The 16,618-nt window shown below is 37.5% G+C and overlaps 2 protein-coding genes across 4 annotated transcripts in view; one reads left to right on the forward strand and one right to left on the reverse strand.

The window, feature by feature from the left end:
• Positions 1 to 500: 500 nt before the first annotated feature.
• On the reverse strand, positions 501 to 5,558 carry LOC145503275 (putative ribosome biogenesis protein RLP24). Its single transcript, XM_081482774.1, has 6 exons — positions 5,447 to 5,558; positions 5,237 to 5,350; positions 3,529 to 3,601; positions 2,946 to 3,009; positions 1,734 to 1,813; positions 501 to 644 (listed from the first exon to the last, which is right to left on the reverse strand). The coding sequence occupies exons 1-6, from the start codon at positions 5,525 to 5,527 to the stop codon at positions 571 to 573; spliced, it is 486 nt and encodes a 161-aa protein (XP_081338900.1). The 5' UTR covers positions 5,528 to 5,558; the 3' UTR covers positions 501 to 570.
• An 84-nt stretch (positions 5,559 to 5,642) lies between these two features.
• LOC145503189 (semaphorin-2A-like) overlaps positions 5,643 to 16,618 on the forward strand; it is a 35,074-nt gene continuing 24,098 nt past the window's right edge. The window contains exons 1-3 of one of the 3 annotated variants that reach the window (XM_081482649.1): positions 5,643 to 6,574; positions 7,074 to 7,216; positions 15,736 to 15,843. In XM_081482649.1, the coding sequence (XP_081338775.1) occupies positions 7,213 to 7,216; positions 15,736 to 15,843 (112 nt within the window). In that variant the 5' untranslated portion in view covers positions 5,643 to 6,574; positions 7,074 to 7,212. Of the gene's footprint in view, positions 7,217 to 15,735; positions 15,844 to 16,618 lie in introns of all 3 variants that reach the window. The other 2 variants (XM_081482657.1, XM_081482665.1) reach the window with 2 other exon arrangements.

The following is a 16,618-nucleotide window of genomic DNA, read 5'->3' on the forward strand; positions in this document are numbered from 1 at the left end:
TCACAACCGCTACTGCTATACCAGGGATGACAGCCTGAAATTGAGTCCCTTAATAAATTTGGGAGAACACTACATTGTGCGTTAAACGGCTTAGAAAGTAACGATTCTTTTATAACTTAACGGTATAGGCGTTATTTCTGTCTGATTTACAGCCACATCATTTGATACGCTGGCAGCCACCAGAACCTGTAATTTCAACCGTTTATTCTCCAGCAGGGTTAGTAAGGGCGTAACAAAAATAAGGACCTGCATGCAAGAAGGACCAACAATAACGTTTGTAACCGGCAGCAAGTCCTGTACAACTGCCAGCCTATATCCAGTCTCCCCATACCATGTGGGTGGTTATTTCTTGTCCTTCGATAATGTCAAATGGCTTTCGGAGTTGCCACTCATGCAAGTGATCTACTCCTTAGTATGTGTGATATTTTTCTCTTCACATGGTAGAGAAATAACTGTGTGATATGTTGCCCTCCTTTTCAAAATGAAGTCAGATACACAAGTTATTATTCAGTCAAGATTCTTTATTTTATTCAACAGTGTCAGGATAGAGTCAGTGGTCTTACGCTCGTCTTAGTCTTCCGTTTCCATACTCTCAGCTTCTTGCATAACTTGTGAGATCTTTTGTCCAAGTTTTCTTTTCTCAACTGTAAATGAAAAGAAATAAAAAGTAAAATATACTGTCACTAGCTGTCTTTTCCGCGCAACGCGACGCATAAGACCTCACTTTCAAGGGTTTATTGTTTGGACAACTGTTTTCTGTTTTGAAAGCTAAGTGTGACATTGTCGCGTTGATGTTTGATTGCAAATCAAGAGAGGATGAAGGGCACCCATCAACCACCCTTGTTGCAAATCCATACCACCGCAACGAGTTGTTTGACTGAAAATAGAGTGGTAGAACTTGCAATTAAACACAGTTTTCGGGTCAATCTTTGAATGGCCCATTTCTTCAAAGACTGGAAAAGTGTAAACAAATCAAACAAGGCTATCCATTGTCGGATAGTGATATATTTGGTGGATTAATAGGCCAACAAACGAAGACAATATTAGTCACCTGTCTCCTAAGAGATTATGTGCTATGTTTTATTTGTCTACACTTTGACAATAGTCTTTCCAAATTTTAGTTTTAATGGAAAGTTAAATAAAATTGATGGCTTGGGATGAGGAAATTTAAAATTCCAGTAACTGAAAAATGAAAGAGGGGGAAGGGACATAAGGCAAATCTTATGACTACTGTGTTGACAAGACACAACTTATTGTGAAATTAGAGGAATATCTAGCTTGGCCTAGCAATAATCTGCTACACAAGCATCAGAACAGAATGCTATCTTGGGACCAGTTGGGACAATGGTTGAATATAGTCAACTGTTAATTGCAAAATCAACTTGTCAATAAAAAGTAAAGGCCCTTAACATTATTTTACCCTCACTACAAAAACTGAGAGAAATGACCACACGGTACGGAACTTTCTGATGAACCTGATGGTTTCTACCAACTGGGATGTCAGACTTACTCTGTACCTCAAAACATAGTCAACAAATTCCAACTGAAATTCCCAGAAAATTACTGTTTCACTTGCTTTCCAATCATGAGCAAAAGTTCTTAGATCTTTGGTTAAATCAGTACTACAGTGTACCTCCAGACTTTTTAACAATTGAAAACTCCCTAAAACGGAAGTTCTTTTATGAGGTGCTCCTTACTCCCCAAACAAAACATGTTTTCAGTTAGTTACAGACCTGGCGGTGCAATGAGTGTGATTCCTTGTTTGACCTCCTTCATCTCAGACTCCTTTCTAAGTTGTTTGTCAGGCTTTAACCTGGAAAGTAACAGCAAAGTGTACAACAATCACCACATACTTTCTTAAATCAAAAAAATATACACAGAACAACAGCAGCAAACACCATGCTAATACTTCAAAGCTTTTTTAAACAATTCGTTTAAATCAGTTTTAAAAGCCCTAAACAACACCTTTGGAAAGGTTAATTTGACCAATGAAGGTATAGAAAAGCACTAATGACCACACAAAAAGAGCTTGTTAGCCTGTGGTTAAATGCCATGCTCTTCTATTGAATTAGGTGGGTCTAAATGAATACTACTGGATATGTTTTCTGCATGTGTCATGATAACATTTCAAAGAAAGAACTCTAAGAATGATAATGAAACATTACATTCAGTTCCAAAAACTAAGCAACTAATGATAAAAACCGGCAAAAACCCATCTGAACTCAACAATACAATCAACACAATTTGCCAGTGACTTTTGAGAGATTCATATTGAATTTCTCAGTCCTCCAGTCATCCAAGACAACTAAAATATCAAAAACTCATCCCCTAGACAAGTTTAGTTTGACTCTACCAGAAAAAAAAATTATATTTTCTTATGAGTTCCCTGCACTGACCATCTGGAACTTTTAGAAAACAGAGAACGATTTGCAGCTTTCTTTTGTGATAAAATCATAATTTTGGTCCATTATCTTGGATGATGCGGTATTTTCCATGTATGAAATCATTGCAGGCTCAATTTTCGTTTTGTCAGCTGTGGACGCTTTGTACTGCATTTGCATCCACAAAAACACATGGTGTGATTGCATCAGCTGTTTTGATCAGGATGTGGCTTTTACAATATGTAGTAATGTTAACATTACCAAACAACAAGGCAAATTGAAAAACGAGCAGGAGTGATTCAAGCGTTCCTTTCAGCCTTCATGGCAGTCAAAGGGAAGTGATGTTCTGGGAGACTGGCCACATGAAAATAATAAAAAAGTAAACTTTTCTTTCACATGTTGTCAGTTGCCATTCTTCCCTACTGAACAGCCAAGTAAAATTTTACCTGGCAAGTATGTCACCTGACATACTTGCCTGGCTGACGACTTGGAGAAAAAACCAAAATTAATATGGATCCCTGCTTTTAGAAATATCAGCATCATGCGATGACAGTTACAACTGACCTGTTTTTGATGTGAAGATCTTGCCTCTTGCTTCTGATTTCTTCTATTCTCTTCATGGCTCTCACTAAAAATATTATATAAAATGTCTGTCAATTAAATACATTTTAAAATAGACCAATTTCGATATATTAAAATCCAGCCTAACACAATTTAGACCTCAGCATGAGGCTCTGGGGAATAAACTCACAAACTCTGTAGTTATTCCCTAAAGCCTTGTGCTGAGGTCTATTGTTTTAGGCTGAATTTTAATATATCGAAATTGGTCTATTACTGCAAACATTTGGAGATAAACTAAACCTGAAGATTAAAAGCAGAATTTTTGGACCAAGAGTTTCAGACAAAATAAATGAATGTGCATTGAGAGACATGTACTGTAGAGTCAATCCACTAAGTGTGATCAGCACAAACCCTCTGTCTTGCATGACAAAAAGAAACAAAACTACAGTATATAGTATATTGTAGTGAGCCACTGAGAAGATAATGTCAGGCTCTGTTGGCATATATCTTTCAATCAAATCGTCAGCAGTTGGTAAAACTATTTTTATTTTATACTGACACCTCAGCTCTGTTCACCATTACAAACCTGTGTTAGACCACAGCTCACGGTTGTATTTCACTGGAACATTTCTTTTCTTTTCAAATTCAAATGCACTGTCCTGTAAATCAATCAATCAATAAATAAATGGCCATTGTAAGAAATTAGCACTGGGACAGGTGAGCTTTTCGTTGTTGCAAAGAAAAACTCTTTCTTGACTGATTGTGCTATCATACTACTAGTTTACCTAAATGGAACAAAATGCTCCCAAAGGGAAGAAGGATGTAAGGAGTGTCAATGCAGTGCAGGGTTGTTCCCATACAGAACTCAGGATGGTTGGTAACAATAACAAACTGGATTACAGCACTCGGCTGCATGCAGCACTAAGCCTCATTACATTTTCATTGTTCTCTCATAATTATGGACGAAACTCATGCTCTTATTCAAGTACACCTGGAGTTTCCAGAAACTTCATTGCATTGTTGCAAGGTTTCTAAATTCGAATATTACATGAGAAATACAACATTCAAGAAGGTTTTAGGCCATGGATGAATGACTTCCGGTTTGAGATTTTTAATAACAACAAGCCGTAATTTTTGCTAAGGATTTGAATGAAGTACATGTATATTCTTCCAAAATGTTGAGTAAAGTTGTGCAGATAAAATATATAAATGGTACCGCTAAAATATGCGATTTTTAAAATAATATTAATTTCAACAGATTACAAATAACACTTGATGCTTATAGAAAAACTCCTTTCATTTCACAAAAATGTATTCTGAATGGTCCCTACAATGTGACTAAGTTTACAAAGAAAAGTTTATACAGGAAAACTGGAACGATAAAAGAAGCGTCAAAAATAGCAATGTATGCATTGAAAATTGTCACTCGCCTTCGTACACTGTGACCAATGATGCAAGAGAAAGTACAAGATCAGACTGCGCACCTTAATTCTGCCATTCGCACATAACCACAATTCCTTGTGCCTGTGATCTTACCGATACCACAATTCCTTCTGTTACGCAAAATGTGCTCAAGACCCCTAAAATGTGGCCATTTCCCAATTAGAGAGCTGCCTCATTCACTTCAGGCTCACTCACTGCAGCAGCAATAATTTGGACTTCTTTGTAAAAAGAGTTACTTCAGCTCAACAGTTGATTCAAACAATGCCCTATCGTCAGCTTGAACCCAGTTGTTTAATCTTCGCTACTGTTGTTGCTACTTCTATATTTTACGTAACGTTATGTACTTCTTTGTCACATTATTTTTTAACCAAAACATGGTTGTTTAGTACTCTACGGAGTTGCTCTGTTGTTGTCCCTATATTGAGATGAATAACACCGGTTTCGTCCCATGGCAAGTTCGCCCCCACTGTAAAATTTCTATTTCGAGTTCGCCCCAAAATTTTGTGTTCGTATTTACGTGGTTGTTATCGAGTTATTAAACGTTTTCGAAGAACCATTTCAGTCTATCTATGTTTGATAAGCTTAGATGATGATTGTTGCAGCCGGCGCGCACATAGTAACAAATTAAGTCAAACGGTTACCGGTCATCTCGCCACCACCAGGGAGTCTCGCCACCAAGCGAAGTTTCCTCGCCAAGGCAGTGGATAAAAGAACGAGGAATAATCTCTATATGCGACTCGATCTGGTTGGGGGCAAACTCGATCAAGTACAGTTGAGTCGATGTGGGGGCGAACTCGCCATGGGGCGAAACCAGCAGCGACCATTGAGATTGTAGATTGCTTTTTACTTACTATGGCAAGCTCTTTGCCTGCTGCTTTTCTGAAGGCTTTGGTCCACTTGATTTTACGTGGATTTCGTTTCATCTTGAAGTTCTTATGGCATTTGGAACGGCAAAATCTAAAGATCTAAAATGGAATTATGTAGCAATGCGGTGTAGACAAAGAAAAAGCAGAAAATAAGTGATCCTGTGAAACTAAGAAAGTTGTAGAATGGTAGCTTACTTTACAGTCGTTCCTTACAAATACTGTTCCATGTCCTGGATATATTGTGGACGAACAGAAATAACACTTCTCAAGACGCATGTTGCTTTGAAAAGAAGTCCGGAAAAAAGGAAAGTTTCAATGATGGCGCAACAATTAGTCAGCGGAGTGGGCATAAAACGGTAACTGGGTAGTGTAACAATCATGAAATTTCTCTCGTCAACTGTCACGCTTAGAAATCGAGAGCGAATACGGTATAATTGTTTTAGTATAACCGTTCAAAACTTCGTCTAAATCCTCTTCAAAGACACTTCAAGAACGCAAGGAAGCGGTCACCAGTTTGTTAACAAGCGCAGACTGCTACGCTGCTCACTGTCTTCAACAGAATAATTATTAAGAAGCCCAGCCAATCAGAATAAAGAGGAAAAAGAGGAAAAAGCAGTGAAAGTGTGGGACTAGAAACCACCTAAATGGCCATAAATTGGCCCAGAAACCTCACGAGAAACAAGAAAACATACACCTGGAGCGAGGTAGGTTTATTTTTATTCATACCCCTTTGTATTTTTTAAGTATATGAATATAACCGTTTTTCCCATAAAAATCCTTGTATTTCGACTGTTGCGTAACCCCGGCCCAATGCTACTCATTTATGAAACGCATATACAGAAGCTCATTTTCCGAGCTTGGGCAACCTGACGTGATTTGTACGTTATGAGGCAACCGGAGATGACAACAAGAGACAAAGGTAAACTTTCCATTCTTTTGATTCTTCCATCCTACTCAACAAGATATATACTCCCTGTGCTGGAGATTAAAAGCACTGGTCAACCATCAACCCTAAATGTCATCCCGGTTGGCTATGTATATTTGTGAGTTTTTTTGGACAGGGGATTTTGTGGGAGATGGTCGCTTATCAAAAATCTTGAACATAGAAAAATTACCACCAAATTCTCGATAGGAAATCAAAAACTGAGGATTGAAACTGGAAGATTTTATCGTTGCTCTCAACTATCCGAAATAGTCGCTGTTGTCGCAAGGTACTGGCTCGTCACGCACTAATTGCGTGACGCGTCCACGAGTTGCAAAGGGCTTGCAGGACTACCTATTTTGACGGCAAGTGTCCGGTGTTTCTACTTAGGCGAAACAGCCGTAAGTAATTTTGAAACAAATACTTTCGTTGTATGAGTCAAATTGACGACCATTCTCTCAGTCACATCCTCTTTCCACCCCTTGTCTGCCTTGTTGACCTTGTTTAATACACGTCAGTTGAAATTTCAGTTTCCCAGCAAATTAAGACAGTTTTAGATCCTGATCGCTTCCACAGGCGAACTTAAGCCGAGGAAGTTCCATACATCGCAGTAGATTTTCCTTTCACACCAAAACACACAAATAGCAGAAGTCTTACTGTTCTGGAGGAAATGATTAGTGGAGCGCACCTACTCACTCATTTACGCAAATCCGGTTTTAATAATCTCTAATACCGACGGTAAAAAAAAAACCATGGCACAATGGACCATCATTTTGATAATCACATGTTCTTTGTTTCTACAAAACCGTAGGGTTCCAAGAGGATGTCTTTTGCGAAATCTTGTTTACTTTTCTTCATGACCATAATTGTCTTTTTGAATCCAATATCCCGCCTCTTTAGAGCACGTGACCAGTCTTTGTTCCGCTGTAAACCTTGGCCGCGAATTTGAGATGTTGCGTACTTTCCGGTTAGAATAATGCACCAAGATTTTGCTTCTGATGGTTTGGAGGATTGTTTTGACTGTGGGAAAGACTGAAGTATGGGTAAGTGAAAACTAATACAAGATTTAGGGGACTGTTTCACCTTGTTCAATGTATAGTGTCGTTGTTTATGTACCGTATTGCCGAGATCTACAATCGTCATGCTATACAACGAAACACTACTACAAGCTTACTACCAGATAGTCGAAAGAGTGGACACAAGAAAAAGCTTTTTCTATCAAAAACGTACGATCTTATTCTAATTGTCAGTTCGTAGCTGTAATCAATTTGGATGCAGTTTCCAGCAAGGCTTTAAGTCCTTTAAGTTTTGCAAGGCGCGTTCAGACAGCTTAATGTAAGCTTCTTTAGCTACGTGCAACGAATTTTAAAACCTGTATATTATACAAATTTACACCCTATACTGATTTGCAAAGCAAGAAGTCTTACAAAGAATAAGTTTCCTTTTCTCTACTGGCAATGCCTGTTGATGGCTACAACAAAGGGAGTCGAAGGCTTCGTTTTCGCTAGTGCAAACGGAATTTAACTAAGATTATAATCTTTTACCTTATTATTAGTGCGCTAGGTTACAGTCCATATGATAAAATTTTGTGGCAGAAAACCATAAGCAGTGTCAGGGTTTTTATTTTTTATTTTTTCAAACTCGAAGTTATGGTTCTTATTTTCATGATAACAACGAAGCGTTTACACTTTCTAACCAACATCCCGTTATTTGGACTTGTCAACAAAAAGCACTGTCATTTTGAAGCCAAGTCAATCATCGATGGAGCGAAATAAGAAGTAGTCTTGCACTTAGAATCGTTTTTTACGAGTAACAGAAGTACCTAAAATAATTGAAACAGGATAGATACCTAAAATAGGCCATATACTGCAGCCGGTTGTGGCTGATTGTATGTAATCTGTCTGCATGTTAACCCATGTCAATGCGTGTGTTACCTGGAGGTGCTTGTATTCAGGCTTGCTAGGACTATTTCTGTGTGTTGTCATTTTATGTGAGTCAATCTAGAGATTGCATTGTAAGATTCCATTGCCGAGGGGATCTTTTATTTCAGTCTTCCTTAATTTTGTGTTGGTGAGTATTTTACATTTGTGTGCCTGCTGTCACCCCATGGCGCGAAGCCGCAAATACCGGATAATTTGCGTGTTTCCATCTTCTTTGAGTGGCAAAATCTCGAAAGATACCAAATATTTAATGAAGTTTTGAAGAAGGCATTTACGTTTCTTGTGGATTTTGCATTGTAAGCCAGTTTAAACGTGAACAGCTTTCGGTTGGTATTTCCTATTTATTTAGTGAGCCTCGGTCGCTAATGAAGCGAATAGAATTCCATCACTGGCGCGTGGATGTCGTGCGAATGACAAGATGCCTAGGCTTCGAACAATTAAGTTTTACGTACATGTAGTATTTAGTATACCACGTTTGCGTGATCGTATACATCTTTAAGAGAACGACTCTTTTTTGCGGGGTGACAGAAGAAAATGAGGGCGTGCATGTTTTGGTTTGAGAAGGATAGGTTTATTCATAAATCAACTTTTTGCAAGTTGTTGAAGGGTCAGTGAGTCAAGAGTACACACAGTATCTTACATGAATGGCATGACATGTCAAGGATGGGCTCTGGTTAAAACGGATTGAGAGATTGCGGAAAAAATGAGAACAAAAGCATGCATGGACTTTATGACAGTATGAATTTTCAACACACAGAGCACATTGAATTTTTAGTTGTGGAATGAGAGATATATGTTTAATTGTCTATGGCTTCATTTTATGCAAAGCCGTATCTTTGAATCCAGTTTTGAGACCGATTGTGGTATAAGCTTCAGTTGAATTGTTTTGCTTTTGATAAGGAAGAATCCTGCAGGGTTACCCGAGAAACAAAAGTGACTGCCTTACATGTCATCACCAGATATGTAAAAGACAGGACAACACTTTGTTCCAGCTTGAATCAATGGTTATCACTATTGAAGCACTTTGTTTTGTAGGAGTCTTATTCTGGCCTTACAGTCCTTATTTGTTCCATACAGCCGAAGAAAGGGGTCCTTCAGTCTGGAATTCTTTGAAAAAGTCTAGAAATCTGCAAACCACTTTATTTCCAAACTTTGTGCATGGATCAAAACTAAATATTAAGTCTGGGGAAGTGAAAGTGAGTGTAGAGGTCTTTCAAAGAAGCAACAAATGCTTGATAATGGCTAGCTAGGAGAAATGTTGGTCAGCTGGTTGCAGATTTCAAGAAAATTTCGTCTTGGAAAAAAGAACAGAAAAGTCTTGAATTTTGTAGACAAAAATGTGTATTCATAAATAGCAGACAAATATCACATTTGGCTCTAAATTTATTCATACAAATAATTATGAATGTTTTTAAATCAGGTGGTGACATCATTGGATAAATGCCAATTGATGTATAACTCTTTAGTTCAGCCAATGAGAGAACTTTTCAAACTGGAAATTTATGTCATTCAAATGTATTTACTGTACAGTACTGGTTGAATTTTGTTTCCCACAAATTATATATTCTGGTCATCATACAGGAGTATTTTTGTAGACTGTGTCAGCCTAAAAAAAATTACAAATAAAAAATAACCATTTGTTTCAAAAGGATTGTGGCTATCTTGAATAATTTCTGGTGATATATTCTTTTGCCATGAATGGCTCAAGTTAAGCTGTTTTCTCTTTGCTTTGTATGAGTTCTGTTCACATTGTTGGAGAGGATATTTCCAAGTCTTTTAACCTGTTTCCCGTGTTAACGCTAAGGACCTTCAAATGAAAACTGCCTTTAGTTAGTTTTTTTCACTAACCTGCAATGATCAAATTAACAATAGATTATTTTCTCCTTATAATTACATGGATATGAAGAATCTTTCAAAAATGTGGAAACTGAACAACAGGGCTGGGTTGTTTGAAAGCCGGTTAATGCTAACTCAGGGTTAAGTTAACTCAAGTATTAATTTTTCTTGTTTAAAAAAATTGTTTTTCACTGCTTATGTTTTGTGTAGATTGAGATTATTCAAATTAAAATGAAGGACAGACAATTTAAACACAAAACCACACTGAAAAGTTACAAAACTGAAATCAAAATTCTTGCTTATCCTGGGTTAGCTTAATTGGGCTTTGAACAACCTGGTCCAGGTAGGTCTAGGTATACATGTGCAAGAAAGCAAGCAGCCAAAAGTAATATTTTTCATTTCTGAAAGTCTTTTTGACAATTTATAACCCCCTTAGGCCCACTCTGTGCCAAAAACCATGTATCACAAAGGCAGTGTAAAGTGATCATATTATTGCAGATTTTGCAAGGGAAAAGAAAAGAAAAAATTTGAACCTTTTTTTTTTTGCAGAAATTTCTCAGACCTTAATTTACATGGAAGTGTATTTTATTGTAAAGATGTACAAAAGCAGCTGCTGAAAACACATGTAAACAGGAAGATAAAACGTGTTAATTGAAATTGCCAAATTCCGCTGTTGCTACAACACAGTCAAGCTACATGTACCTGTTTTGTTTTGTTGTGCCTTGATTGAGTGATAAACTGTTAATAGCTCTTATTAGTTATGAGACCATTTGTTTACCATGGATGATTGCACTCTCTAAAAAAATTTTAGATTGTGTATTCCTCCAGGCTAAGGTCCAAAGCGATCCTGTTGTCACTTTAATTCTTACTGTGCAATATACTATGAGATGTTTGCTCTTTTGCAGGTTCCATTGACTTTGCTGTATTATCTTCTGTTCACTTTCTAAATTATTTACATAATTGTATAATTCTGTCTTGAATAATCAGTGTTGGAAACTTAATTTTGACAGCACTTGCCATTTGGGCAAGTGACTCCCAAAATCCACTTGCCTGGTATAATTTTCAGTCGCCTAGAAAGATGCCTCCCTTCCCCCCCAAAAAAATCCGCAATGATTCACAAATCATGTGGTTTTTGGTATCTCCTAAACACGTATAAGCCTAGGTTCAGTGCTATTTCATGTTGAGCTTTCTCATTCTGGTCCATTTACGAGAGGCCTCCTAATTAGGATCATGGACCTATTTTACTGTTTCCTTAGTTCTTAACTGAAAAATGCTAAACGAACAGCTTGCACTACTGAATTTACGTATATCTGTAGAATCAAGACATTGAAGTAAAGAACTTTTTGGGGCATGGAAGACTGATATTTTTTCCTTATACTAAAAGACGTAAAATCCAAAGAGAACTACAATGAAGGCACTTTTAAAATAATTGAAGGGGTGAGTACAAAACCATGTTAAGTGATGATTTGGGTGAAAAAAAAAATTTCGTGAAAGGGCTTGAATTCTTGCATGTGGTCTTCAATGTAATAGAAAAACGTGGTCCTGTATTTTTGTCACTGGTTTTTGCTTCGTTTATAAAGACGCTGCTAGGAAAACTGAGTGGTTTTTCTACATACGCAATATTTTGAAAACGAAGCGAAGCTTAGCGGAAAAACTATGGGACATTGTTAAACATACCTAAACAAAACTGCATGCAAAATTTGGAGCGTTTTCGACAAAGTTCACTTTTGATTAAAATACCTAGCGCCCTTTTCCCGCCGAGGTCTTCAAATAAACGAAGCCGGGCCTTTGTTATGATAAACAGAGCTGATCCTTTGTTATAATAGCCAAGCCAAGCCTTTGTTATAAGTCAAAGTCTCGCCTCGGTTTATCATAACAAAGGATCGGCCCACTGCGTCCGCAAGGATTTTGATTTCACTTAGAAAGCAGCAAAATGTCAATTTCACGCAACGCACAAGCTCAAAAATGTTGATTTTAGGTCAAAAAAGGTTTAAATGTTGATTTCACATTAACGCGTGACAGCAAGGAGGTTGATTTCTCTTAGAAATGAGCAAAATGTCAATTTCACGCAATGCATAAGCTCAATGATGTTGATTTCAGATCTAAATAGGTTAAAATGTTGATTTGATGTTAACGCGGGACGGCAAGAAGGTTGATTTCACTTAGAAACCAACAAAATGTCAATTTCACGCAGCGCATAAGCTCAATGATGTTGATTTCAGGTCTAAACAGGTTAAAATGTTGATTTCACGTTAACGCGTGATGGCAAGGATGTTGGTTTCACTTAGAAACCAGCAAAATGTCAATGTCACGCAGCGCATACGCTCAATGATGTTGATTTCACGTTAACATGTGACGGCAAGGATGTTGGTTTCACTTAGAAACCAGCAAAATGTCAATTTCACACAGCGCATAAGCTCAATGATGTTAATTTCAGGTCTAAATAGGTTAAAATGTTGATTTCACGTTAATGCTTGACGGCAAGGATGCTAGTTTCACTTAGAAAACAGCAAAATGGTAATTTCATGCAACTTATAAGCTCAATGATGTTGATTTCACATGAAAACACGCTATAAATAGGGCTGACAGATTAACAGATTAACCCTTCTGCGCAACGTACGGGTCTCCATACATCTGCATGTCTGCTGATCCCAGAAGCTCAAAACACTACAAATCATGCCGATTTGAAATAAAATCAACGCAACCTGGATCACAGATCTATGTTACAATCAATTGCTACTTGTTGGCCATTCTTATGTTTAAACAATCTAGTTACCAGTTCGAGAAACGTCCGCAGAACGTGATCGCAATGCATGCCGGGAAGGGTCTTTACACCTTGTGCGCGGGGAAAACATGGCAGTCGATACAAGACAAATTTTATAAGTCCAAAACCAGTTCTCGCTTTCCAAACTTTGACGCTAGCAACGCTTGGCAAATGGGCCACGACTCACCAGAGGGTATTTTTCTTGGGCAAGAACTGCTCTTGGACTTTGCTGCCTGGCTCGATCTGACTTTGAACGCCGATAACACAATTACGGTATATCAGCTGCCTTCGAAGTTTCAGAACACATTTTGATTCTTTAAAACGTGCTGATGACTTACGGGTTTATCGAGACTTTATGATGCCTCTCAAGCACCAGGCAGGCATACAAGGTACTTTAAAACAATGCTTAAGATATTAGTTGACAGAGCTCTAATGCGGCACATCTCTTTTTTGTTTGATGAATTTCTTTTGACTCTCGATCAATTCACGTGTTGTGCTCACGGCACAATACCCGACGTAAACAATCTGTTCCCAGATTTCCGCTCTATATATGCTGTGAGATTTGATTTTGACATCATACACCATAAACAGTCTGCCTGTTTGCTGTTCAACAAATATACTCCTAAAGACATGGCTAGGAAAAGCCAAGTATTTTTGCATAGATTATAACTCGAAAACGAAGCAAAAACCAGCGACAAAAATACAGGGCCACGTTTTTCTATTACATTGAAGACCACATGCAAAAATTCAAGCCCTTTCGTGAAATTTTTTTTTTCACCCAAATCGTCACTTAGCATGGTTTTGCACTCACCCCTTCAATAAAGCTCTCTGCACGCATTGCAGGCCTATGATGAGGGACCATAAGGCTCTCTGCATGCATTGCAGGCCTATGATGAGGGACCACAAGGCTCTCTGCACGCATTGCAGGCCTATGATGAGGGACCATAAGGCTCTCTGCATGCATTGCAGGCCTATGATGAGGGACCATAAGGCTCTCTGCGTTCATTGCAGGCCTATGATGAGGGACCATAAGGCTCTCTGCATGCACTGCAGGCCTATGATGAGGGAGCATATTATTAATATGTTCAAAGCAGTTTCTAGTTCAAGATGAATCTTTGTAAAAAAAATTTCTTACTTGTTCCTTGTGTGCCATCTTCGCTTATTACCGTGGGCTCAACTAGAGACTGCAAGTCTATTTTTGAAACACTATGTTGCATATTATTGGGAAATTATTTGGGCCTCTGAGAAGATAAAAGGGGTAAGAAAAAGCGCTCTGGAAAGTTTACATTCAGAGATGTTCTTGCCAAAATGAAAAATGAAAAGGATTGTTATCAATATTTAAGCTTGTTATAAATAATTTCCCAAAAATGAGATTTTGAGATTCAGAGGGGATATTAGGTCTTAGTTTTTGAGATTTGGAGGGGGTCTTAGGTCTTAATTTTTGAGACTGGGAGGGGGTCTTACACCTAGCCTGTAGGTGTTAGTTTTTGATATTCAGAGGGGGTATTAGGTCTTAGTTTTTGAGATTCAGAGGGGGTATTAGGTCTTAGTTTTGGAGGGGGTCTTAGGTAGGCCTAGATAGCTTCTGCTCGATAACTTTTGAGCAACTTTTTAAATGCTGAGCAACTTTTTGGAGTGAGCAACTTTACAGCATCTTTTCTAAAAGCTTGCATATTTTTGGGATATTTTCACTATTTCGAAGTCACATTGTAGTTGAGAACAATGGCAAATACAAGTCAAGTCGGATGCAAAAGTCGATGGGCAAATCCTCTGTTTATGACAGTATCAAGGAATATCCTGGTCAGCATCTCATGTACTTGTGTCAGTGGCCAGCTGCGGTGCAAAGCGTGTCAGGAAACCCTTGCAGTCAAGAAAAGTACTTTTCAGAAACATGTGGAGTCCTAAAAACACCAAAACACAAGCAACTATAAAAAATTTTTGAGCAACTTTTGCATTTTTAAGCAACTTTTGAGCAACTTCTGGCAACTTTTGGGGATATTTTTAAACAACTTTTTAACATTTTTTGAGCAGAATCTATCGAGGCCTAGTCTTAGGTCTTAGTTTTGAGATTGGGAGGGGGTCTTATACCTAGCCATAGGTCTTAGTTTTTGAGATTCGGAGGGGGTCTTAGCCAGTTAGGTTTTATTTAGGTCTTAGATCTTAGGTCTTAGATCTTAGTTTTTGAGACACCCAAATAATTCATCATAATTTCAACTATGCAACTTAATAACTTCAATCATTGAAGTTTGGTACATGTATATATCTCTTCTTTGGGCACTCCTGACTGTTTTTCCAAGGAAATGGTAAACTTAAAGGTTGAAAATTGGCTAAAGTTCAATTTTGCATAAACTGGATTTGTGATAAGAAAAGCTATAATTTATAATGCTAAGAAAGCTTTCCTTTATCAGATCAATAAAAGTTACACTGTCCAGTGTGAACTTAAAAGCTAAAAATCGACAGAAATTGAATTTTGTGTGAACTGGATTTGTGATAAGAGAAGCTATTTAATGTGCTTTATAGCAGGCTTTTAGCCAGATGGATGTCCCTGGAAGTTTCCTGTGGATGCCTACTTTTTAATTATCTTAAGTTAATATGTTGCTTTATACATGTAAATTGTCTGTTTAAGCTTGTTCTTTTGATTTTGGACACCCACTTTCAAATCCTGGCTAACATCTTGCTGCAAGTATAGTTATAATGTTATATTTTGTTACATCATGGATGTCTAAAACTAGTACAGTGTTGACTTCTCAAGTAAAAAATTATTTTATTGGCAGAAAAAATTTGACAAAAAAATGTAGGTTGTTAAACACTACACATACAGGGCATGATTTTCCCTTTGACTATTGTTAATGAACATTAATGGTTAGGTCTATAGGAGTTTGGTATTTTTGTTCTCGTGTATTAACACTGTATATGTGTACAGTAAAATTGTGTTTTACAACCATTATGATGTCATTTGTGCACATATGGCCTTGTGCAGACCAGGGTATGCTGATGCAAACATATTTATTTTGTTCATCAGGTATTATGCACAAGGTTATGGTGATATTGTCACTTGGAGTTCTTTCATGTTTTCTGTGTTGCAAACTGTGTAGTGGAGAAGCTGTTCTTTCCTATACCAACTGTAGAGGTGAAGCTGTGTTTTGTTAGTTTTAGAAAGTGTGATAACAATAAAATTAAATTAATTATTTTCAATGAAATCTGTCTTTAATTTTGATTTAAAGAAGGCAATTACCTGAAGTGTTCATGGTGCTGTTATACTTTATGCATGTCATTAGTAATTATAGTAATTGGACTGGGTGGAGTACAATTCAGGGAGTAACTGGGTGATTAATTCAAAATCAGACGGGTAGAGCATGCAGCTTCAGGGGGATCTGAAATTACATCTAAGATTACATGTACGCTCCAAATTGTTTGGCAATTATTAATCATAGCAATAACAAATTTGGAGAATAAGTTCAGTCTTCAAGAATTTCTTTCAAGTGAAAAATAAGTCTGATGGGGGTGAGTAGGATTTTCCAATGCACTGGTTTTTCACTAGAAAAAAGGAAATTAATTGACATGCTAAAGGGATAGGTGTCCAGTTACAGGGCTTACACTGTATCCAGTAACAAAAAGTTACATGACTTGTAAATTAGATGCTATCTTGTCATTGGAAACCCTCATGATCGTAAATCAATTAAATGACAAATGGGAATGTAGAGAACCATTCACAAGCAATACTTTTTGTGATAAATGGATATCATAATGATTAGTGATAATGCCGTAGCAGGTACAAATGTACTTGTATGTGATGCATCATTTATGACTCATCAGGGCTCAAAAAAAGTACTGCCCAGTAATCCGAGACAAGTAGATTTTCCTTCTGGGCAAGTACCTGTAGTTTTTCATTTTCACTTGCCTGA

The sequence above is a fragment of the Orbicella franksi genome, chromosome 1 (genome assembly GCF_964199315.1).
Source record: "Orbicella franksi chromosome 1, jaOrbFran1.1, whole genome shotgun sequence".
NCBI classification, from domain to species: Eukaryota; Metazoa; Cnidaria; class Anthozoa; order Scleractinia; family Merulinidae; genus Orbicella; species Orbicella franksi.

Excerpts from the sequence above, each read along its gene's own strand:
- LOC145503275 (XM_081482774.1), bottom strand. The coding sequence starts at position 5,527 with ATGCGTCTTGAGAAGTGTTATTTCTGTTCGTCCACAATATATCCAGGA. Across the intron at positions 3,602-5,236 it reads CAGGCAAAGAGCTTGCCATA|GACAGTGCATTTGAATTTGA; the intron begins GTAAGTAAAAAG and ends ATTGATTTACAG. Across the intron at positions 3,010-3,528 it reads TGAGCTGTGGTCTAACACAG|TGAGAGCCATGAAGAGAATA; the intron begins GTTTGTAATGGT and ends TAATATTTTTAG.